Source organism: Seriola aureovittata, chromosome 22 (genome assembly GCF_021018895.1).
Source record: "Seriola aureovittata isolate HTS-2021-v1 ecotype China chromosome 22, ASM2101889v1, whole genome shotgun sequence".
Taxonomy (NCBI): domain Eukaryota; kingdom Metazoa; phylum Chordata; class Actinopteri; order Carangiformes; family Carangidae; genus Seriola; species Seriola aureovittata.
Window position 1 is genome coordinate 11,694,210 of NC_079385.1, and position 26,093 is coordinate 11,720,302.

Consider the following 26,093-nt stretch of genomic DNA (forward strand, 5'->3'; position numbering starts at 1 on the left):
TTTATAGCAATAATCAGCAACAGTCTGCAATGAGAGAGAACATCAAGCACACAGAGAGAGAGAGAGAGACAGAGAGAGACAGAGAGAGACAGAGAGAGAGAGAGAGAGAGAAAGTCCTATGAGTCAGGTGAGGAGGATTACACAGAGACAGTACTGTGGGTCGGTCATGCTGCTCTGGTCAGTGATCTAATCCAATTAGTGGTGAGCAGCTAAAAGTAATGGGATTGTTAGTTAGGTCACTGTACAGACCTGCTTAGCCATGACTGTACGCTTGACATTCAGTGCTAAAAGCTGTTAGAGGTTGTTGAGCATTTTATATTTACATTTACTCCTTTGGCGCCTTGGACACTTTTAAGTGAATTACGAGTAAGGAACTACTCTCAAGCAAGGACACCATGGAGTAAGCACTAAATACTAAATTTGTTCAATAAGGCAAAGTGTGAGGAGATCAGATAAAGAAGTGCACAGTAAGTGCGGGTTAGGTATGTCAAGGTGTTAGAGGTGTTAGGAGAGGAGGTGCTCTCAGAAGAGATGAGTCTTCAAGAGATTCTTAAAGATCGAGAGGGACACACGTGCTCTGATAACATTTGGTAGCTCATTCAACCATCAGGAAACCACAAACAAAAACTGCCTTATGTGCAGGGTTGGCAATGCCAGATGACATTCCTTGGAAGAATGGCCAAGAAAGAGCATAGGGCTGTATGACTGAGTTGAAGTAGATGGGTGTAAAACCAGAAATCACTGCGTAGGCAAGCATTAGTGACTTGAATTTGATTTGGGCGGCCATGTGTAGCCAGAGGATGTCAATGAGCAGCGGAATGACACATGCCCTTTTAGGTTGATCGAAAACCAGATGTGCTGCTGCATTCTGGATCATGTGTGAAGGTTTCACTGTGACCCATTAGAAGGGCATTACAGTACTCGAGGTGAGAGATAACTATGGCCTGTAAGAGCTGGGTGGCATACCGAATCAAGTAAGGCCTGATTTTTCTTATGTTGTATAGAGCAAAGAGGCGCGACTGGGAGACAGATGCAACATGGTCAGAGAAGAACAGCTGGCCTGCAATCATGACATCAACGTTTATTGCAACCTTGAGAGATTAAGAGGCCATTTTTATGATATTGTGATGGACAGATTGATTGGATGACCAAGAGTTCTGTCTGAGAGGGGTTTACCTGAAGGTGCCGTTCCTTCATCCATGTGGATATGTCTGAAAGACAAGCTGGTGCCATGGTGTTATCTGGTGGAAATGACAGGCAATAGTTGGGTAACGTCTGCGTGACAATAAGAGAAGCCATATGAACAGATAATTGGATCCAAGGAGGTGGTGTATATTACAAAGGGAAGTGGCCCAGCATTGAGCCATGGGGCATACCTGCAATTAGGCGATGGGATATGGACGTTTGTCCTTGCTATAGAGATGCCCACAGACAGACAGGAGGTGGGAGAATGTGTAGGTTAGTGGAGAGCACGACCGGGATAGCAGTGAGTTCAGGTTTGATCGAAGTCTGAATGAGAGCCAGTAGTTCAATAGATAGCTGGTTAGCATAAGCAGGAATGAAATTAGCTTTGTAAACTGCTGACTGGCTGTTCCACAACCCATTTGGGAGGGAGGCACATGTAGGTGAGGATTGTTACAATGACCTTCCCCAGATCTCAGTGCCCTTTAGCACAGTGATTTTAAGTTTACCAGTGACAACAGAGTGGAAGCACATATCCTTACAATGCTGAGTACAGACAGAGACTGACAAATCAGAGCAAATAGGACTGTTTACCTTGACAGTGGCTTTGCTCCCTTGATTCGCTGGTTTTCACCTGAGTAGGTCTTCACATGAGGAGAGATTAGCAACACAAAATATTTGTTTTTTTAGGGGTGGGAACTTGGTCACACACCCTGGTTCCCCCCGAAACCCATAACACCTGACCGAAACTGACAACATTAATGCACAGTTAATGTGGCTGAAGTGTTACAACTGCAGTCTCCGCAAAGCTGTGAGCTGTTATAAAGTTATAAAGAGATGTAATCACACTGCTGTTAGCATTGACTCAGCATTGACAAGAGAGTCCAAATAACAAGTGATGTGTTGATGTGAAAATATGAACAGAAAATATAGTTTGAAACACAAACACATTCTCCGCAGAGAGTTACAAACAGCCTGGCATCCACGGAGCAGATGAGGAGTCAAAGAATGGACAAGCTGTTTGTCCATCTGGTGGGATCTGAGTCTCAAGGAGGCGTGAGAAAATAAAGTGAAATCCTAATAAATCAGCCGTAAAAAAAAAAAAAAAAAAAAATCACACGCTCAAGGGCAAAAAGACTGCATAACACTTAACGATCATACATAACATTTTACTTTTTAGTGTACGAAAACAATACATAGGCTACATATAAACACTTGATGTTGCATTAAACATGAAAACATTATGATCATATGCTTTTGTTGTAATGTAATACTGATTTGATTAAAACTGCTCAACATGGATGGATGCAAAATGCTTTATTTAGTGTCGTTTGAGTTGAGTTTAAATGTAAATATAAAGATTAACTCCAGATTCAGTCTGTGGGGATTATAATTGTCTTTAATGAAAGTATGCAGTTGAGATATTTAATTATGCACCTGAGAAAATGTGATACCTGGAAAGTGCACACATAAAATTTATCTGGGTAAATTTAAGATTGAACAAATGACCATTTGTGTTTGATTATTTCGACTATATATAAGTGAGGCTTTCTAATGAAAACATTCAGAAGACACTTTAGGCAATCATTCCTCCAGAATAAGCGGAGTTTGACCACCTAAAATGTACACCAGTATTAACACTTCTTGCAGTTTTCAGTGGAGCATGTTAGTATCAGGTGATTATGTTGATTCAAAGGCCTCGCAACACAAGCCAAAGACTCAAAACCTTTCTGCTGACTTGAGTGAAAAGTTTTAGTGTCACAGGTGTGATGGCTACAACAGGAATAACAGGAGCTGGAGAATATTTTTGTGACAGGTTTGTGCTCTCCTTGAAAAGTTTGTCATTTAATACAGCACGTCTATTAAAATTCTGCTTCACTATCATGTCTCAAAAGAAGTCGTTCTGATTACTGATTCATCTCCACACATCATTGTAGTAAAATTACTATTGTCAAACCTTTAACCAGTGCTTGAATGACCTGCCATTATTATATCAGTCCATTTCTTAATTCATGACCATTTACCATTTTCAGAAATTCAACAGCTTCTCAGACACTAAACCTGGTTCAGTTTTGTGAATGGCAGTACTGTAATTCTGTGTCTTGTGCTGCATTACTTCCTGTCCCTATTTAGCAACTGTGGCATCATTTTCCAAAACACCCTCTGAATGACAAAGACCTGTCTGTGGTTGTCATGTTGTTGGGGAACAGAGTAAAATGTTGGCTGCGATCAGACTTTTCCAAAAGAACTGCAGCAGACCCAGAAACAGAACAAAGCCTCATTGTCGAAGACTAGTTTATCAAAAGAATACATAGTAATACTCACGTATAAAACATAGAAAACAGAGAATGAAAAACAATAATAAAATATACTTTCTTTTCTGATCTAGTATTTTTTAAAAGTAGCCCGTAATAAATTGCAGTCCTTTCTGTTTTTCCGTGCTCACACATTCATTTTTCCACAGCATGTTCAATCCTCTTCTGTCCACTTTGTCCATCAATTGTATTGTATAATAAAGTTACAATATTCTCAACCCAACCTACACAAATTGTAAAAATCCAGGTACAACAGTGTTATAAAATGTTGTATAAATTGTTGGCAAAACTGCCAAATCGACACCACAGGGCTTTTTGTTGACTTAATAAGTTGCATAACAACATGAGATGAAGAGGTCCACTCACAGTGAACGTGTCTCTTAGTGCGGGTTCATTCAGCCAGATACAGCACATTAATCTCACTAATAGAGGTTTCGCTCGCTTCACTGTCAGATGAAGGTCACAGAGCCGGACTGCCGGTGTGAGCTGCTTCTTTAAACAGCCAGCGTGTCAAGATGGCTGCAACCGGCGAGCCTCATTAACCTGCACAGGCACTTGTCAGGTCACAGGCACTGGAAATCTGCTCTGGTAATACAAGGAACAGCAGTAGTTACACTGAGACAAATGGAGAGTGTGTGCTGTAAGTCATTAGTCCGTTTTGACTTGAAGATTAAGTGTTGTTGCTGCACTTTATTGCATTTTTGAGCTGAGATCTACAGCTAGATATCCCTGTGCTTGAGTTTTCCAATCAGCTGTGTAGCTTTGTGATACTGTCTCCTGAATTTGTTGCAAAATAAACCTCCTCTTTTTATTCTTCTTTTAAATTTATTTGACTTTTTCCCTTTTTCTTGATTCCCTCCATTAATTTTTCATTTGTACCCCTGGTAAGTGATTCCTCTTCTGTTGTCTCTCCTCCGTCTGTTTCGGTCTGGTCTTCTTTTTGCATTCCTGTACGTATTGCAGGTGTGTTTGGCAGCGTCAGCACAACCCACGTATGTGAATATTTCTCTTGCAGGGTTAAAGGTCAAAAGGTCTTGGTGACACCACTCAGTCAGCACTCAAATGGCTCCATTCCCACTTGCCAAACAGGTAAACAGGAGTTTTATGGGTCCAAACTGTGTCTCAGGCTTTGAGTCTTTTTAAATAACAAACAGATTTGTATGTTTATTTATTATTTAATTATATATTTATTTCATTTCTCATTTCCTCGTTATCACCTCACACTGTTCATATGTGTCCCCCTTTGTTAGGATCCAGTTGTTCCACCATTCATCCTTGATGCCATTCTTCGTTCATCTGTTTTGCTTGTCCTTCCTTCCTTCCATCCCTCTTTCCTTCAGGGTTGTGATCAGGATATTTTACAGAAAAGCAGAAAGCGATGGCGGAGTGGTGGGAAAACCCAAAATCTCAGAGTCGTCTGAAAAATGTGGAGGGCGTCCACTTCCTCCTCGCTTCCTACTTTTGTTTCTCCTCCCATCCATCTGTTGTTCTTCCTCATTTATCAACTCATCATTCTGCTGTTTACACACAAAAAATGGCCACACAGGTGTTATGCAGCTTGTGCACTTGGTGTGAAAAGGTAGGAGATTAATCTTTGGAGGTGAGAAGGAAAAATGGAACTTATTGTCTTAACTCATCCTGAACAAAACCCTGAAAAATCCCCTTCCTTTCATAAATCCTTCACCCTCCATCATCCCACTGTCCCGCCACTGTCCCCCTCTCCTCCGTTTTCATCCGTCTGTCGTCCGTCAGCGTGCTATTTACACACAAACTGGTCCACGAGCGTCGTGCAGCGTTTGCACTTGACGTAGCAGCACCAGTGGAACTTGCAGTGGCAACGCTCATGCTTGTAGGTCTTGAACTGATCGTATCCTCTGCCGCAGCACATCAGCTCGCAGCCGTCCATGCCCTCCGAGGTTTTGTTGCAGAGACGGCCCTGCGTGCCCAGGGAGCCTGTGGTCTCGTTGCGGAGGCAGTAGTCCGGGCTGGGGTCGATGTAGACCAAGTCCTCCGGGGTCGGTGTGTTGAAGCGTTTGTCGACCAGCTCCAGCTTTCCCTGGATGAGACAAAGGAAGAGATAATTGGTGTAAGATTTACATTTTTTTTGTGTATTTCTGTTCAAGTTTTGGACTCTCTGGAGGGAGATGTGCTTCAGCTATGAATTCAATACCTTGCGTCCAATGCGCATGGCAGCAGCACTGTCGTACTTCTCCTTCAGGAACTCTCCGACACGTCTAAAGTCGGCCAGCTGGAGCCAACATGTCTTCAGACTGCAGGAACCCGAGACGCCGTGACACTTACAGGCCACATTAGCCAGGTTATACACCGCCTGGTGGAGTGAGAGAAAGAGACAGAGGTGATTTCACTCATATGTTTTCTTTATGCCTCATTTTATCTACAGTATATCTGATCCATACAGGGTGAACAGAAAGAAAATCAACTCTAGTGTATTTTTTACACAATAAACTTCAAATATATCCACTCTGACATTTTAGTGTGACAGGAAGCTTCCTAAATGTTAGATGTGTAATAAAATAAACACTTTTGCAGCCTTCCTTGTAAATTAATAAGTGTAACATTAAAAACTATAATAAATAAAAAAATAAAGACATAAAAGCACATAACAATAAATTATGAACATGTACTGTAAGTTCATGCCTCATGAAATTGTCTCACAGTTGGATCTGACCCTGGGCCTGACCCTGAAACCGATGATGTAGATCTGTATTTCCTGCTACGATGCTACCATCTAGTGATGGACATGTGTAACTGCGCCCTCCTGTCAACTATTTATCAAAGTGATGCAGAAGACTCAACAAACTGCCCCTGGATCAGTCAAGGTAAATCCAAGTGGTACATGTTTTAAGTTAAGTTTGGGTCATCTTACAGAGTCACACTCAGCTCAGTTCTTAAGGCAACATTTGCCAAATTAAATGGGTAGAACAAGTATGTAAGTAAGTAAGTAAGTAAGTAAGAACATGTAGTTCCACATGTGCCAGCTGAGCACTTGTCCATGAACTGCTGGGCTTCCAAAGGGACGTTCCGCCCCCATCCCTCCAAAATAACTTTACACCACAGCTTGAAATCTGGAAATATCCCTGTCTCCGGTTTTCTGTCACCACTGTGCGCTGGTGCAGAACCCGGCTTTCTGTTCACATGTTCAGTCAAACCGATAAACAAAAGTGAAAATGCAAAGCAAAGAAAAACAAAGAAAAGATTTTTTTTTTCTTTTTGCTTACGCTGTTCTCGGACACTGCTGTCGATACTGCTCCACCAAACTAAAACAAACAGCTGACTCAGAATAGAAGGTCTACTGCTAACCAGAGGAAATGAGGCGCTATTGTAAAATTGACTTTCCCACACAGTTCTTATATAGAAAGCAGTCATTTAAAAGAATATGTCGAAGAGACATGGTATTATCTCAGCTAAAAGGTCTGCAGCTTTCCTATAATATGAGAGATCACAGGGTAGATCCACTCATCTGTCTTTAATATATTACTTTTTTCAAGACACATGCCGCAAATTTCTCTAATTTTTCGAAATCATTTTAGACCATAGAACTGCCTAAATATCTAAGAACATAAACATAAACAAGAACAGGAAACACAAGATTTATTATCCTAGCAACAGCGAACTTTAGGGGAGCTTTACCAGCATTAAGTACACTCACATTCACATGAATTATATACAAGCACTATGTCACTAATCATGCACTGTGTAAAGTACAGACCCCCCCCCCCCCCCCCCGCCCCAATACCAGCGAAACCCATCACTCTGTCTCCTCACATTGCCTGATCTCAATTACCTTCTCACCTCTGTTAACCCCTGCATCCCAAACACCGGCGACACCCACCTCCCACCCCTGCTCCCTTTTCCTCTACTTTACTACCCAGCAGGCATAGCACTCGGCACCCTCCAATCCTGTGATTCGACCCCCGTGACCCCCGTAGACCGGAGCGCAGGGGACAATGACATTTTGTGCAAGAGTAAAAGCCTTTTTTTTTTTTTTTTTTTCAAAGGGCTTCTGGTTTTGTTTTTGATATTTTAAGCCTGGACTTCTCAAACTGCTTTTTAGGAATGTGTGAAGTATATTTATGTCACTCTGCTGTTCAGAATAAAGAGGTGTTAATGGGAGGTTAAGGATTACGATTTTTTGGAGTTAGAATTAATGTCATACATTCATCATTAAGAGAAAATCCTTATATTTTATGGCTCCTTGCTGTTTTACGAGCCGTCATGTGCACTCAGATCCCCCACTGTGGGCTCTATGAGATGTTTAGAGCAGCAATAATAAAGAAAATGGAGATGCAACTTTTTTCTTTTACACATTTCCAAGGATATTAGGGAACCAAATCATAGAGTTAGTGAGCAACAGATCTATTTCTTAGTTTTATAGCTACTTGTTTCATTTGTTTGAGCCCCAGTCTTTGTTTGAACAGTTCTTTTCATTAATATAACACATTACAAGCTGCCAATAACCTCATGCTGTCAAATCACACCATGCATGTGTGTGTCCAGCTTCATACTGAGCTATTTGGTAGGTCATGCCTGCTGGGCGCAATGACACTGGACCTTCTGAACACACACACACTCACACACGTTCAGTCATCCGTGGTGGAGACACGGTCTCTGTGTCAGGCACAATAGTTTCTGCTCAGACAGGGGTTAGGGGTTAGGAGCCGTGTGTGTGTGTGTGTGTGTGTGTGTGTGTGTGTGTGTATAGAGTCAGTGCTAGAATGGGGCAGAAATAGAGAAAATAGCCCATCCTTTGTGACAGGAAAAGCAATGAGCAATGAATGAGGTGTAAAGACAGGGTCACATTTCATGTCTAATCCTCTTGTTTTTAAAATTAAGAATTTAGTAAGTAAGTTAGTAGGTAATCTTTGATTTATGTTCATCTATTTATCCGACTTATTGTTGTCGTCGCCCACTCGTCTCTGTCCTCATGAGGACGTGTGACATGTGACGGTACCGCACTGCAGACAGAGACTAGAGTTTGTTGGCTGTTACTGCTTCAAGTCCAGATTGTAGTTGCACAGAGTCTGCATGACGTAGATGACTGTCCATATCTGCAAGGGTCATCACAGTCCACATACGGCCCGGAATTTATGACTGTGCAATGTATACAGACAACCACTGGAGCTGACGATTACATGAGGGATTTATATTGAAACAAAAATGAAAATCAGATCTTAAACTTTAACATAATATTTTAACATTTTCCACACTGTGTGACATATGTTTATATATAAACTCTGTATCTGCTTATGCCAACACTTAGTAGCTATACTCTTACATCAAATAGAAAAAAAATCTGTATGTTTTGTGCATTAATTTGTACAATTTCTTCGTAATTAAACATCACACGTTTGGCACCTTTGGAAACTGAAAGCTTTTGCTCATTGCTTGCTTATGTAAGGCAGCGGATTCAGGGATGAAGTAGTTCTCTTTTTTGATGACTTTTGATTTTATTTCCAAAAATCAAAACCGCTGCGACGCAACAGATCAACAGATGAATCTGAAAGTTTACTTCTGTGTTTAGCGCAAAGGCGGCACAACACAAACGTGGCCTGTTATTGTCTCCAGACTGGGAGCGTACATTTAGTTGTTTCGGTCTCTATGTGACAAGCACTGCCTCATTTGATTTGTGTGAAACGGAGACAGTGGACCTAGGTGACTGTGTGTGTGTGTGTGTGTGTGTGTGTGTGTGTATGTGTAAGTCTTTGAGAGTCGGGGGAGTGTGACGGAGTTCCATTCCTCACCCTTCGTCTCTGTCTCCAGACGCTTGTACACACACACACACACACACACACACACACACACACACACACACACACACACACACACACACCCACCCACACACCCACACACACACAGCGGCACGCCCCTGTCACCTCTACAAAAGCCCTGTGGTTTGCCTTGTTCAGCCAAGCAAGACAAATCCCGCTTAAGACAAACCAGCGTGTCCCGAAAGAAAAAAGAGAGAAAGAGGGATGGAGAGAAGGGGAGAGAAGTCTTCCTCTCTCTTGCTCTCCTCCTTTTCATCTCTCTCTTCTCCTCTCTTCCATTCCAGTGGACAGACAACAATGAAAGCAAAGAATCAAACAGGAGAGAGGAGGAAAACTCATTCAAAAAGAGTGTGTGTTACAGAACTGTGTGTGCGTGTATGTGTGTGTTTTAATACAAGGCCGTAGCAGTAGATCTTTCTCTCATACACTCTCCTATAGCCCCAATGGGACCCTCAGCAGAAACACAACCTCTCCAGACCCTCACCTTTGACCTCTGACACACACATGCACAAAAACCAGGCTCACTGTCTCTCACACAAATCAAATGGAGCTGAGCTGTGCACACACAGACGAAGACACACACACACACACAAGCACAAGAACACAAACACGCACACACACACACACACACACACACACACACAACACACACACACACACACACACACAGAGCGTCTCTGTCTTGTAAACAGCTTAAACAAAGCTTCTCTAACTGAAGATAAACACATTCTCCTGATTCACTTTGTACCAGAATGGGCAAATGGATCTTTTACGAGGAAAGTGTGTGTGTGTGTGTGTATGTTCCAGTCAAAGGTGAAAGGTTTCTTTTAGTGCATTTCTTGTAATGCTCTCCCCACCTGAAAGCATTTCCAAACAAGCTCCTGCATTAAGTTCGGAGCTTCTGATTGTCTCTGTATGGCAACCAGCAAGGGACAAAAACCTCAAGAAATAACTGAGCATTGCTAGTTGTTTTTTGTTTTTTTGTTTTCTTGTTTTCTTCAAGTTTTGCAAGTTTCATCTCATCATGCAACTATGTTATTGTTCATTGTGTGTGTACGAAGTTATATTGTGTGTGTATGTGTGTGTGTGTGTGTGTGTGTGTGTGCTACTCTGGTGGAATGTGTGTTGACCTAGCGACCTAGCCAGACTCCAAGGGCGTTAGCAGTTATACCATTTGGACCCTCCCAATAAATAACCTACACACACACACTCACAAAAATCCTGGCAGGTCAGGCAATCGGGGGCCACCTTGACTCACACACACATTCCTTACAAACACACTGATATAGTATGGGGGTTAACGCACACAGGCACACACACTTCCTTCACTAAAGTTTCACTTCTAGATCTCTAAAGTTTCATATTGAATTTAAAAAAAAAAGAAAAAGTTCACCCCTCTTTTCCAACATAAAAACTAAAAAGTACAAGCATGTGTTTTGTCCTCCATACCTGTCTCCCTGCTTCATTATTCTGCACGTTCATCAGTGTTCGGGCATGCTCAGGTGACCCACGTGGGTAATTCTTCTCCCTCTCCCTGGCATCCACAAACTCGCGGGCGAACCGGTAGCCGTAATGCACGTTGTCGCCGCAGCCACCCCAAAGCCAATCCCGTGGCAGGTCACGGGGTCGAGCGGCACGGCTGCAGCCGCAGGTGGAGAGCTCGCCCTCGCGGCACGCCCGGCTGATGGCGTTGACCACGCCAGCCGCGCTGATGGCGTAGGTGAAGGCTGTTTCCCTGGAGCCTGAAGGAAAGAAGAAACTCAAAATGAACTGAAGGAAAGGTTTGAACATTTAAATTCTCACACACAGTAAGACATATTTTGTCACCATGGCTGCCATTTTAATTTATTCTGGGCTTTGGTGAATGTGTGTGAATGTGTGTGTGTGTGTGTGTGTGTGTGTGTGTGTGTGCATTCACTGACAGGAAACATGGGTAGCTGCTCAGGTTAACCCCCACAACACACACAGCAAACAGCCCCACACCCCAGACCCCAGATCTAACAATAGACAATAGATGTGATTTTAGGCTCTAACTCTGTACCTGGTTAGACTCAACAGCTTTAAATACCAGCTCAGTGATCCGTAATACATGAGCAGCATTTGATGAAGTGAACATATCAGTTTCTCCAGAATAATTTGGACCTTCTATGTAATTGTCCTTTGGGTATACTTGTCCCAGGCCTCGCTAGTCAACTACAATGTTTTAAGATCAGTTCATCCACATTAAATGAAATTTCGCTTGTGGTGCTCACAGCAGCGTCCTTCAGACACAATGCTCCTGTGACAATGTGTCAGCCGTTTTCATAGGAACTACTTTCTGCCGAACAAATAGTCCCTATACAAACTGATTATCCAGAGTAAAAAGGACACATTTTCAGGAAAGATATGTTGGTGCTAAATGTCGTTATTCAATGCAGTGAGCACCAACACTAAAATCCTCTCCACTGCATCGGGGTAAAGGGAGGAACTCTCAGAGACGATTGTTTAAAAAGTTGGACAAATTAAACCAAAACATCTGCATGGCTGGATAATCCGGGAGGTAAGTGAGAAAATATGTTTCTTTTTGTAATTTTCGTTAAAGTGACCCTTTAAACAGATCACATGCAGGAGCTAGAGGAGTGAAGCTGGGTTAACGTCAGCAGAAAAACTCATAAATTCGGATGTTATTCATCCCCGTTTACCTGCCATCAGCTCATACAATTACACTTCGTGATTTACAATAAAAATCACGACACAGTTTCAGTGATCAGTCTGCTTCTTCCTTCTCTTTCTTTCTCTTTGTAGCTGCTTGGATGCAGAACACCCAACAGACTGGTTCATATTAATGATTTCTATTGACTTCGGAGACTAACACCATGTTACACCGTGGAATACACAACCCAACCTGCGTGTCCTATTCTCTGCATTAATACACAAACCATCCCAACACACAAGGAAGTCGAAAGGGACAAAGACAACGGCCTGACAGGTGGGAGGTTAACTGCTGTGAAACTCCCCCATTTACATTTGAACAGTGAAGAGCGTCGCAGGACTTCGGGTTGAGGCTGCATTTACATCACAGTGACATTTCATTAGTTGTGATTTCATTATTTTACCTTTTACATGAACAGAAAACTGTTTTTTAAAATATTTTTCAGATTCACTGTCACATTCCTTTAACATTGCTACATGAAACCACTGGCTGAGATGTTTAGTAGTGACTCTGTACAGATACTACTTACTTTTCTTTTTAATCTTACGACTTAAACACAATTATCTGGATGGGTTTTTAATCATCTGTTATGCCACACAGAAAACAAATAAGTTATATATCAAACCTCACACACTAATTAGATCAAAACCCATAAACATACAGTTTACAGTCTGGAGTATACTACACCCCTCCCTCCTTCCCTCACATATGCTTTTATGGTCTCTGATGTATTTTTAATGCTGTAATATTGCTATAACATTCCCATAGACTGTTTAATCAGTAATATTGCTTAGATCATACTGTTTTCTGTCTTTTATTGGGCTATTAACATTCCTATTAGTGTTTCCTATTTATTCAGGCATTAATGACAATTTAAAGCAAATTATGTATCCAGTGTCTCCACTGAATTCTTATTGTATTTATACTGGTACTCCTTATGTTGCCTGCACTTCCTTTTGGTAAGTCATTGACATTCTTGTATTAGTTTAATCGACATACTGTGCTTTAAAGAAAGTATCATTTTTCCAGCGATTTCATTTATTATTATTTTTTACCCTCTACCGCAGTAGGCTACAGGTAATGTAAGTGCTTTGCTGTGTTATTTGGAGACTCTGGTATCGCTCTATAATACATCATAGGATAACTAAAGCTTGGAATCAACACCAGCCAGCTAGACAGACAGGTATGCATGCAAAGCTGAGGCGTGTGGGTATTCATTCAGGTTTTAGGAGCAGTAACTAACCCGGTCAGGACTGGCCATACATATTATGCAGCAGGATAAAGAGACAGGGAGAGAGACCGAGTGGTTTATGAGACTGCGGAGCCAAGACTTCAAATAGCAGGTCCGGATCTGCCGGCTCGGTGTCAGCTCATCAGTGCATTTCAAAAGAGGAGCCGCAGGACAATGGACCGACTAACACCTCCATATAAACCTGGAGATAGACTGACTGTCAATAGAGAGACAGGCAGAGAGGGACTCAGACGGAGAGAAAAGAGCCGCAAACACCTCGTCCGACTGCCCGCAGCGGATTTGACACTTACTTGTTGATGAGAGGTTTCCCACATCGCCTGCTGGGAATTAGACGCGCAAGAAGCTGATCCGGGACCTGAGCTACATATTTATGAAAATGACTGGAGACACATGACACATTTATTTCCTACTAATGATGTAGGTTTTTTTATGCGTCTTGACGCCTGATTCTGGAGCGTTTCCTGTCTTCGTTTTTTTTTTTTTCACTCGAGTTTAATCGTTTCACTGCGCCTGCGCACAGTGGGAATGACAAGAGAGCTGAGCGCAAACTATCTGCGCAAAGTAAACCGATTTTTATATGTTATGAATATTAAAATTGATATGTCTAATATAATGTTATTCTGGTCGTCTACTGATATTTGTTTCATTCAAGAAAAGACATGTCAACCTAAAACGAGGAATTCCTCTGATTAGAAAATACCACAGTAAAAAAGACACAGAAAAATACAAATACCAAATCCTCACCCTTCAATAAGATGACTACAAACTCTGTGGTAACTACACTTAAAAAACACTGAGAAAATAACGAGCTCATAGACAGTGTTGGTTATTATAATGACAGGCTACTATAGAAGATTAAAACCGGTAAAACACCACAAAGTTGTGTAGACAAGACACATCATAATTATCTTAAATTAACCTTAACCTTAATACTTAATGTATTGTGGCAATACACCTGACAAATCAAAAAATACCATTAATAACTCAATAGCTGAACACCATAAATACACAACACACTGTTGGTCTCATTGGGATTATAGTGTTTTTCATTGGCTTATATACCCACCAGAAAATTGACTTACATGACACCACCTTATTTTACAGGATTTACCTGGTAGTTGTACTAACTTTTGTTTTTTCAATTCATATCCTAACTCGACCCTGGACGTCAGTTAGAATAGGCCAGTACACAAAAAAACCCCACAGTCTGTTCACTTACTGTGTCGTATTTCAACAGGATGAAATGACCTGATTATTCAACACTTATGTCTCTACCAAATCACAATACTCTGCTATATTCAATTTTAGGTTTAAGAATAATATGCTGTATTATTTCAGTCTTTCATATCTCTGAACACAAGAGACTTCTTCTCTACTCTGTGACCCTGATCAGCATGGACTGTCCGAACACCCAGTGTTTTCACTGAGCCTTTTATTACTCTGATAATCACACTGCAGCACTTTCAAAATAAGACTATTAATTGGTGCATTACTGTCACCATCCAGTAAGGATGCCATCCCAGTACGGGAACTGTTGTGAAATACTATACATGCTGTGCTTGGGTTTCAGCTGCTAATAAGTTTTTCTGTCATTGCTTATTTTACGTTTCAAAATAAAAGTTAGCAGTGTCAGTGGCTCCACTGACATTTCTGTCTGTTTTAACATTTCTTTCTGATTTGATTGAGGGTCATAAATGTGCTACATGCCAAATAAAGTTGAAAAGCTTCTGAACTTTTTCATGCTCGATGAAATCACTATTTTTTGCTTATATGCAATTGTCTTACAACAGGAACACTGGTAGTATTGACATACAATATATGCAATCACACAGAATGAATTCCAACAGAAACAGCTTCTTAAATCTAGAACACAAACTTGACTGGAAATTGTCATCACCCTCAAACTGGTTGACACGTCTTTTCAGACTACAACCTTTCCTTATGCTGTTCCTGATTCCTCTGTTCTCATCAAACAGTCAACTCACCGATCTGCATGACACGTCCAAACACAGACGTGTTGTCCACGGTGCTGCAGTTCCACCTCCTCTGTCTGAACTGGTACTGGCACTCCTTGATGCCAGTCTTGGCTCCATCTCCAATGTAGATCATGTGGTCCTGGTACAGCTGGCAGAGCTTCCTCTGGCCCTGCAAACCGCACAACAGCAGCAGCAGAGGAGAGATTAGCAGAGATTAGTCTGTTAATGGTTTGATACTTTAGTGGTCCCTGTGGGGAAATTCTCCCTTTATCTGACCAGTCCCTCGGAGTCAAGGTACTGGAGGTACAGAGGAGGAGCTGGTAGGAAGATCAGGTGCTCAGAATTCAAGTTATGAGAGTGGTTATAGATTTAAAAAAAACAAAAAAACAAGCACACAGGCTGTTTCCCACAGACAGGAACTTACCTGAGAGAGTCCAGACAGCTGACTGCAGAGAGGCTGAGCTCCAATGATGTACATCTCTGGCCGCTGAATTGGGGTCAGAGCTAGTGACCTGAGAGACAGAGGCCATATTAATCCACAGTTCAGACTAATAAACTGAATCTATTACGCTCAAAGAGATGTGGCACAGACTGAGCTTCTGCGATGTACGACTCCCTCTCTGAGAGGAGGTCGCCGCTGCAGAGGACAAAGTTCAGACATGGGTTTTATAAGTACAACCGGGCTATAAAATGTAGATAAATAGGTGTCTCTGCAGCCACTGTCCTCATGGTTCCTTTCCTTTCCCTTTACAACAAACAGGTACTATAATTTTGAATCATGTTTTCCTTATTAAAAAAAAAGAAGTGATGAGACAATCTGTCCCCAAACACATAAAATATGACAGTTAACCCTTTTGTGGCGTTCATGACCATCTCATCCAAACAAAGGCAAATCAAATTGTATGGATATCTTTCTGTCCAGAGAGCTTGAAGGAGATCAGATCTGTGCTACTAAGTTGTCACATGCGTTACAATAAATAAATGTCACATTTAAGAAGCTGTGGCCCTGTTTGGGCAACAGGAGTGTTGTTTTCAAGTTGCATTTGGATGGTTGAGTCTCCTACTAAAGGGAAATGACAAACTAAAAAATATCCCACATTGTTTAATGCTTCACAAACTCAAACCCTATTCTGATTAAACCTGAACTCTAGCAACCTGCAAACACCCTCCATTACATTACCACAAAGCGGAGTGAATAGCACATAGTTGGATTTTGTAAGTCAAGAACAAGTGTGGCTAATTGACGGCCCTGAAGGCCCAGCAGCAGGCCACCTTAAGGCGCCATTTGGGGCTCAGCCAGGGTAAATATTGTGACAGAGCCTTCACATTTGTTCCATTCATTGTTAGTGCGCTACCACACGACTGGAACATCACGGCATGACGCAAAACTACCCCCCAAAACACACACATACAGACACAAGAGGCAACACAAAGTGATGTTTTCGCTCAAAATGTGCCAGTTGACATGTTACCAGTGGTCTAGATGTGATGAGAATCTTAACCTGTTTTGCGTAAAATCAAAAACACGCACGTTTTTAAAATGCAAATGCAAATGCAAAGTTAATATTGTATTATAGTGTAAAACCGTAAATTATACGAATAATCTGCAAGTTGTTTTAACAAACAACAAAAAACATGTTATGAAAATCTGTTTTTGTCGGTGGCTCACCCAGTGGAGGTCATAGTTCATCCACGTTTTATTCGCCAGCACCATATACCACTAATCTCTCCAAAAATCAATGCATCGCCGGTCAGCAGTTACTCACCACCATGAGTTGGCATCCACCACCAGCAGTTGGGAGCTGCAGGCGAGGAAGGCGGCTGCCAGCAGCAGATGTCGGGCAGCACCGGTTCGCTTTCTCCGGACAGGCCTGTTGTCCATGGTCCGCCGCGTCACCGCCTCACAGCCGGTGTTTGGGGAAGCGCTTTGCTGCTGAGACATGGGCAGAAAATGAGGAGGCGTCCTGAACTGCCCTGCCGGGTCTTTGGGTCTGGGCACAAACCCTGAAAGCTGGCGATGCTGAGTTAGACTCACTTGTGTCCTGTTTTTTGTTCCAGTTTTTTGTATAGTCCACTTGTCTACCCTTTCCTTTTCTTAGTCTCTAGTATTTAAAATGATAAAAATACAACTTCCATCAAAAATGCTGAAAAACACAGAGGTATAATCCCCAGTTTGCCTGGTTTCACTGGATGATAGTCGATAGTTGATCTGAATTTACAGCAGCATGTTCCTAGAGGGTCAGAGGCTGCTTGTAAAAAAAATGTGAGTCCACAGTTCTAAGACGTGCGTAAAATGGTTTGGTATCAGTTGGGTTTTACGCAAAGAGCGAGGCCACTTCTCCCTCACCCTCTGTCTCTCAAGACATATAATAAACAAAAAATTAAATAAAACGCAGCTACAATGTGAAAAGTGTGATCCTGTTGTTGGCTTGAGGAAAGATTTACAAGGAGATTAAAACGCTAATTGAGCAGCAAAGCGACTGTTCCTTTCCCTTCCTGTCCCCTCTCCACCACTCAACATCTCTCTCTCTCTCTCTCTCTCTCTCTGGTAAACACTCCTCCTCTTCTCACCCCCACTTCACCTCAGAACTCCCCCACCATGCCCTCTCCATCCCTCCCTCCCCGTTTTACAGCCTATATATTGGGCACGCCTGTGTCTGTGCGCGCGCAGAGCAGATAAACAAAAGGGTACTGGACACAGTCAACATGTAAGGCTGCAAACACCTGTGATGTGGGAGACCTTGAACAAATTTAAACCTGGAAGATTATTGATTACTGTTTTTTTTTTTTTTTTGACCAATCAGTCCCTGATCCACTCGTTTCTAAGCAAGGTTTCCTTTATAGCTTCTCCCTGGTCAGTGTGTTCGCAGTTTACTAAAACCTACAAGTAAATGTATGTTAATCTGCATACAATGGATAAATGGGTAAATAGGGACAGGGCAGTGTGGTAAAATGAAAGGAATAAAACATAAATGAGTTGAGGAATAAGAAGGAGAGAGATGAGAGTTACTCGGATGAGGGATGGAGGTTGAACGTTTTGCAAAACCTCAATCAACCTTCGAAAAGTTCACGTGCGTCAAATTCCTTTTATTAGCTGAAGTGAATAATTTGTTTGAATAAAAGGTGAGCGCTTCCAAATGGCCTAATCCTTCTCTTCTTTGGTCTGCGAAAATAAAGGGCGACACACCACTACCCCACCTCCCACACAGAGCCTACACGCACGCACGCACACGTACACACACACACACACACACACACACACACACACACACACACACACACACACACACACACACACACACCACACACGTCAGGAGTCCTGCGAGTCCTGAAGTAAAGAAAAGGCGTGTTGAAGCGAGCTCTCTTCAATTCATAACCCGGTCAAAGACAGACTGCGGCTGGGTCGGTGGGCGGTGAACCTGCAGAGGAACAGGCCCTTTGATCTGACTCAGTGCTTCTCAAAGGAGAGCGTCCACAACCGAAGGTGGGCAAGGAAAAGATTAGCATTTAGAGAATCTGGAACATTCATCCAAAAAGTTATTGGTTTTAGTGCATTTTTTGGACCATTAAATCTAAAAACCAAAAGGATATCAACAATTTAATCAAATTTAATGATAACCACAGACATGACAGTAAATTACGTCTACGAATAACATGACAACATTATGGTAAATGACACATTTAGTCCTGCGCTAACATCATGCAGGGCTATATTTAGTTTGTGGTTTTCAATCTGATGACAAATATTTGAATGATACACCTAATTTGGCTTTCACTGATCCATATTTTACGTGCGTAAAAACCCATGGAAAGATAAGAAATAACCTTCAGCCCATGTAGAACGTCTGTGTTTTTAACATCCAGTTGAAGAACATTTCGATGAGCAGCAAAGAGGAAATCTATTTTATTTCAACGAGGACACAGAGAATAGTTTAAATACCTGCATTTGTGTTCATCTTCTCATCAATATTCATAAAGAAAGATGTGGTATTTGTGTTGTAAAACATGTCAATTCTTCTTTATTTCCTAATAGGATTTCTGCTGGTGTTTGTCATATGTGGAGAGCAGCAGCAGCAGCAGCAGCAGCAGAGAGTCGGATGTCAGTCGTCTCTGCATGACAATAGACCCACAGCAATGTTAAACAGAGGCCGCACACCTTTCATCTCCCGGGGGCCCTAAACTTCCCCATCACATGCACACGCACACACGCGGAGAGAGCTCTGTGAAGTGATCTAACTGGCTGCCTTCAATATACATCTGCTTGATATTCTGCCTTGTTTCGTGTGAGTGGGTCAATATCAGGTGGAGTAAAACAGAAACGTATTTATAAAGTGGAACACAGAAACTGGTCCGACCATACAGTCAAGTAACAACGAGACTGTAATTTAATGATTGTAATTATTGTAGAGGAGAGGCACCTTGCATAGGTTAGTTCCTGTTTATAGGCTTTAGGAGGTTACTGTGGCAACAGCGCCCTCATCTGGTTAAAAAGAGACATTGATTTTCTCCAAAACTTCCTGCATCAGCTCCTGCTTTTCAACGTGTCATTACAAGGAAACTGCTTATTGGAAATGACTTGTATTAACAGACACAGTACTATATGACTTGAGACAGTATATGCTGTATCTTCAGTGACGATACATCATATGTGCACAGAGCAAAATATCCAAACTCCATGTTTTTTAATGGCTGCACTGGCTGCATATTCTAGATGTCTTGTGCATAGACATATCTGGTATCTTTTCAAACGTTGGGGTCTCCCATAGGATTTAAAATAAAGTTTCTGGGAGTCTGAGCGAAGTTTGGCTGCACAACATGACTTTGTACCACGCAGCCTACCCACGGGGACAGTGATGTGTTACAGGTTTTTAACATGTTGTATCTGCACAGCTGCTGCTGTACAATAAAAACATGATGAAGCTGTATGTTTTTTCTAATAACTTTTCAGTTTCACCACAAGTCTACGATTGTTATTCTTGTCGACTGTACAGACAACACTCTCTGCTTGTCCCTCCTCTGTTGCTCTCCCTCAGCTTTCAGCACAATGAAAATGTGAGAATGACTCAGGATAATGATGGACCAATCAGCAGCTGCCCTGATATTAATGTTTAGTCTGTAACTGACATCACAGCGCCACCTACTGTTGTCCTTCCTCTCTGCTTTGATGGGTGTTAGAGTGGACTACTACTACTACTACTACCCCTACCCTTTCTCTTGCACACACTGTTGGCATTTTTACATTTACACAGAGAAAACAGGATTTGAGAACCAAACTGAAATAAATGGGTTTCTCCTCCTGAGATCTTTCCTAATTAAAACACACTGATTATCTCATCATTTGGGGACTAAAGAGAAACAGGCCAACAGCTTATTCTGGGACATGACCTAGAGCTTGAGAAATACTGGACTGAAGCAGCCGCACTGGTCTTTGATGTAGCAGTGGAGGAGTTTACTGTAAACTTGTGATGTGCTTGCTGAAACACAAGGAGGAGCAGTTCAGCCTCAGTACACACTACAGCCAAAGGAAAGGCGGTAAAATGAGGCTGGGAGGGTCGAGGGCACAGAGACGAAACTTGGACCAAGTGTGATAAAGAAAGAAAGAGGAAGGAGGGGAAACAGAGGGAGTGAAAGAGAGAGGGAGTGTCCAAGTAATGGATACACAGTGAGAGAGACAGAAAGAGAGAGAGAGAGAGAGAGAGAGAGCGAGAGAGGACTTGTCCCTAGAGGATATGAGCAATAGTCATGCAACAGGGAGCAATGCCTGAAAAAGTCGGCAGCTCCTCTCTGGATTAACAGCAGCCACACTTTTTTTATTGCCTTCAGTACCAGACTACAGCAGGAGAAGCAGCCAGCTCTCTCCTGCAGGGAAACCCGCTGATGAAGTCTGAACTGATCCCCTGGAAGCTGCTCATGCCAAAAATGCTAATCACCAATTTCTAGAAATGGCTGTCACTTGAAAATTGATCACCCTCTAGTTAAATATAATCCTCTGAGTGTACGGAGGGAGACGGGGCTGAACAGAAACGTGAGGATACATGTGACACACCAGATACCTGAGAGGATATTCAAGTCTTTGTCCCGAGGAAGCATAGGCTGTAGGGAGCCTCTCAGCAAACTGTGTCTCATTTCATGGGCTCATTTTCTGCAAAAGATGTGGCACAGGAAGGTGTTGTCCTGGGCCAGGCTCAACCTGAGACTCTTCCCCAGAAGAGACCTCACACTGCATTCAGGCAGTCTTCTCCAACTTCTCACTCAGCAGAAATGTTCTAGTTACTTACTGTTCAGTTGCCCTCAGACACTGGTGAGAGAAGTATTCAGATTTTATACTAAAGCAAAAGCACTAACATTGCAATATAAAAGCCCTTCTTTTAAAATGTACTTACAGAGTCAAAAGTGAAAGTAGTCATAATTCAGAAAACTGGCTCCTAATACTATGGTACAATTATATTATTGGTTTACATTATTAATACTGATGCATTGGTGTATATACTATCTTATATTTGATATAGTGTTGGGTAGTTTAATATATGACAGTGAAAAGATCATCGTATGTTTTGTATCTAAAGCCTGGATCGGCAAAGTAAGTGGTGACTATAGCTGTCAAATAAATGTCAAGTAAAAAGTACAACATTTGCTTGTGAAATCTCCGGTAGTAGAAGCATAGAGCTGCATGAAACCGACTCAAACTTGTCAAGTAATAGTTTCACAATGCAGTGCGAGTGGTGATTTTCCCAACCGGAACAGCTTTCTTTTTGCATGCAACACACAAACAAGTTTGCTTTTTTTTTCTTTTCTTTTTTTTCTGCTGCCTCCAGCAAGAGGTCAAAGGTCAGGCTCAGCTGCAGAACACTGAGCTTGCAGCCTGTAGGGACTGTGAGTTTTGCTTAAGGACACTTTAGCAGGGCAGATGTTTGTACGGCACATACACAGGCTTCAGCAACCCAGCAGTCCACCAGCTGAGGCTTAGTCTTTGTACTGTCCAAGTAACTGATACTCTCCCTATAATTAAAAACTAGACCCATGAAAAATGTTTAATCCATAATCTTTACCATCTTACAAACACAAACAGAACAGTCCTATTAATAAAGAAAGGGTTTACACTAGTTTTGTTTCTTAAAATTTTTAGAATTTATAGTGTGATTTCTCCTGTGTCATATTTTTCAGTGACAGCAACCAATACATTTTCATATCAGCCCTCTCTCATCTTACCCACTACTCCAAGCTCCTGTTGTTTTTCTTTTGATTATATGAAAAAAAAACCCAAAACAACAAAGGCAGAGCAGACATGGGAATATGTGCCAACTTTGTGCAGACACATGGACACATTTGTAAGAACCAAAGAACTCAAACTACAAATGCAACCACAGCAAACCCATGGGATGATGAAACTACCTGCTCCACTTACTATAGCGGTGCCTCTCCTTCAGTCTGTCTCTCAGTCGCTCAGTGTCCTCTTCCCTTTGTCTCGCTTTCTTCATGTCTGTTCCTCTTCCAAAACACACACATATGTACACACACGTGTGCAGCAACAAACTGCCAAAAGCAGCTGGCTGCGGGTAAATTTACTGCTTATATCATCCTAGCGCGTGCACACACACACACACACACACACACACACAAACACAAACACACACACACACACACACACACCCCGGGGGAAATGCAGTGGGACTTGGAAGCAGCTGAGAGGGGCTTTGGAGAGGCCGTAGTTTTTATATCTCTCTCTTTGTTTTTCACTTTACATATGTGGTTGCACGTACGATGATCTGTGGAATCCCGTCCTCTTTTATTCTGATTTTCACCCATCATCACTTCTTTTCCTTCCCCCATCTCTCCCTCCCTCCCTTATTCTACTCTCCCCCTTCCTCTTTCTGCGTCTCCCTTCGTCACGCTTGCTCTCCCCTCTCCTCCTTCACCCGCTCCATCTCTCTCTCCCCGTCTCTGTCCATCTCCTCCCTCCTTCCTTCCCCTCCATCCATCCTTCTGTCAGCTGGCAGAAGATGAGTCATGCCTCTAGCTGGGAGGCTAAAACTCTCTCTCTCTAAATATATCTTCTCTATACTTCTCCTCCCCACTCTTTCTACATCTCTTTCTCCCTCCTTCTCACACTTCTCTCAGCTCTTCATCACCATCTGTTTCTCTGCGTCTCTCTGCTTTGTTGTGTTGCTCCAGCGCCGAGCTCTCTCCTCCTTCCTCTCTCAATTTCTCTCGTGCTTTTCTGTTCCTCTCTGTCAGTCTGAAAGTCAGATTCATCAGCCGTTTATAATTCTGTTCATCCCTCTCTATCTTTCTCTCCTTCTCATCGTCTTTCTCTCTCTCCAAACAGTGCACCCAGGCATCCATAAAAAGCTGTTCTCACGCTCCCTTGTCTCTTAACTGTGATGATGTGCCTCCTTTTTACTCTCCCCATTTGTTGTATATACAGTAACTGGTTACTACAATTCATAGAGCACCTTGTGTCTCCACCTGAACATTTTTCATTGAATTCAGAGAATAAAGAAATATACAAACACTGTATATGTGTTACCTAGTTATTTGTCCATATCTTCATCTCTTTTGTTCATTTGCTGTTTTCAAGGTTAAGAGGGAAGTTTCAACCTCAACTTTTAAGACATGAAAAGAAGTTCTTACAGTGCTCACAAAATTTTAATTTAAAACATTTAAGATTCATTGACAACTGGACAAACTCTACCTGCTGAGGAAGATCATGTGCTATGATTAAAAGACCCTGATGCTACTAAATGAACCTCATGTGTTGTGGCCGTTTTTACCATGCTCCGAAATTCCAGGCCACACAGTCTGCAGTATCATGTTCTGACTCGTGTTCCAGTGAAAACCCAGTGTACTCACACTCAGGCAGGAAAACATGAACGAAGGTTTATTTCCATATTTCAGCGTCACAGTAGATGATTCAATCTTACAACTCTGTCTGGTCCATAACCGACTTTTCTCGTAGAGCTAAATCCGTCATATTTAACATTGTCAAAAACTTATAACGATTAAACGATCCAAACTTCGCTGACTTCTCAGCGTTTCATTGACACTGCCTTATCCAAAACACCAAACTGCTTTACGGCATAATAACCTGTCACAAATTACGACCATAAAACTGTACACTTTACAACAAATAAATGGAAAAGAAGTGTAACCTTAGCATAATGCACTATTCAACTTAAACTACACAACTAAAACTATTATACAGACTTCAATACATTCGATTAAATAACATGTCCTAGCAGCATATTTAATCAAAAATAGGTTATGTACATTATTGTCTCTGACATTATGGTTGGATTGTTTTGTCAAATCAAATCCCTTTTCAATCAAATTCTCAATCTCATTTTTTTTCTTAGCTGAAAGTCTCAACTCAACCACTATTTTTAGTGCTATTACCATCAGCTGCTGCAGGTTTTAGCTCATGGTTGTCCGACTAGAAGTCACATGGTGTGAAGTCACATGGTGTGATATTGCATTTTGGTTGGCTTTAGCTAATTGGAGCAGGTTGTATGCAGTACCAGTTATAAAATATATGAAATACAACCAAGTGGCATGGGCAACATCAGCCTTAAGTTCCTGGAATGTTGACATGTTATTATCTATAATCATCTTGCTGATTTGCTGAGGGCCATTGTACTAGAATGGTGCCTCCAAACAAAGGTGGTTGGATCCATCTAATCTGGTTGAAGAATATAATAGCAGGAGTCTAAACTAATAAATAAGCCAAGACTGACAACTGAGAAAGCAATGGCTGGCCTCATTTGGCACTGGACTGGAACCCTGGGAGAGGCTGAGTTCCTGATCAGGAAGCCCAGGGAGAAGCCACTGTGGCAGGGCCAGATCCCCTGATTTCCCCCCTGGTGCCCTGGAGCTCTGCTGGTCAAACTACACTGGTCTCCTGATCCCTTCCCTGGAGAAATTAATGCACACACACACTACACACACACACACGCACACACACACCCTCAAACATGTACAAACAGATTTGCAAGCATACACAGACGCATGAGCATACTCACGCAGAGACACACACAAACAGTCTGACACACACATACCAGTACAAACACACACACACACACATTTTTGTTCTCTGCCTCACTCACCCATATATACACACACACACGCGCACGTGTGCACTTCCAGTCAGCAATGAATGTAAAAAAAATAAACTTCTTGATGCTCTGGGTATGTAAAACTGAATTTTTTTGTGACACACACACACACACACACACACACACACACACACACACACACAAATATCAACAAGTAAGAAGAGTTTCACGAAGACACACACACACACACACCTACGATATGAAGCGGTGCAAGTCTCGGCTGGTCTGGCCTGATTTACTGCTCGCCTCTGAATTGATTCATCTGGCCTATAAATCCCTGGGAAGCCTTGTACTGTGTCAGGTCAGAAAAAACACACAGACACACACACTGGTGCACACAAACTTTTATAGGCATGTCTTTTTGGTTCTCCCACTATTCAACCAACTTTTGGTGAGTTTGTTTTGTTTACCATTGCATGTGTGTTAACTTTTGTTTCTCATAAACTCACTGCTGTAATGTTTAATTCAGACACATTTTGGGAGTTACGGAGGAGCTGAAACTATAATATCTACTGTATGTAGAATGAGAGGAGTCTCTGCAATTCATAGCTGATATACTTGATGTTTTGGATGATTTACTTCGCCAAACAAATTTTATGTGGATAGAAATTTTGAAACAATTTGGTTCAAAACTCATCTTGTGCTTTACTGGCCAGGAGTGGCAGATGAAAACACCTGAAAAATCAAAGGATGGCACATCCCTCAAATCTGACATCAATACAATGTGATGGATCTAAATTTGGACTTAAACGTCTGAGATTATTTAAAATTTCTCTGA

General features: G+C 41.9%; 1 protein-coding gene across 2 annotated transcripts in view; it reads right to left on the minus strand.

The window, feature by feature from the left end:
* Positions 1–3,460: 3,460 nt before the first annotated feature.
* Positions 3,461–26,093, minus strand: part of wnt5b (wingless-type MMTV integration site family, member 5b) — an 83,072-nt gene continuing 60,439 nt past the window's right edge. Inside the window, exons 2-7 of one of the 2 annotated variants that reach the window (XM_056367509.1) lie at positions 16,973–17,136; positions 15,631–15,718; positions 15,216–15,375; positions 10,736–11,028; positions 5,668–5,826; positions 3,461–5,553 (exon numbers count right to left, since the gene is read on the minus strand). In XM_056367509.1, coding sequence (XP_056223484.1) covers positions 5,254–5,553; positions 5,668–5,826; positions 10,736–11,028; positions 15,216–15,375; positions 15,631–15,718; positions 16,973–17,088 — 1,116 coding nt within the window. In that variant the 5' untranslated portion in view covers positions 17,089–17,136 and the 3' untranslated portion in view covers positions 3,461–5,253. Of the gene's footprint in view, positions 5,554–5,667; positions 5,827–10,735; positions 11,029–15,215; positions 15,376–15,630; positions 15,719–16,972; positions 17,292–26,093 lie in introns of those variants that run through there. The other variant, XM_056367510.1, reaches the window with a different exon arrangement.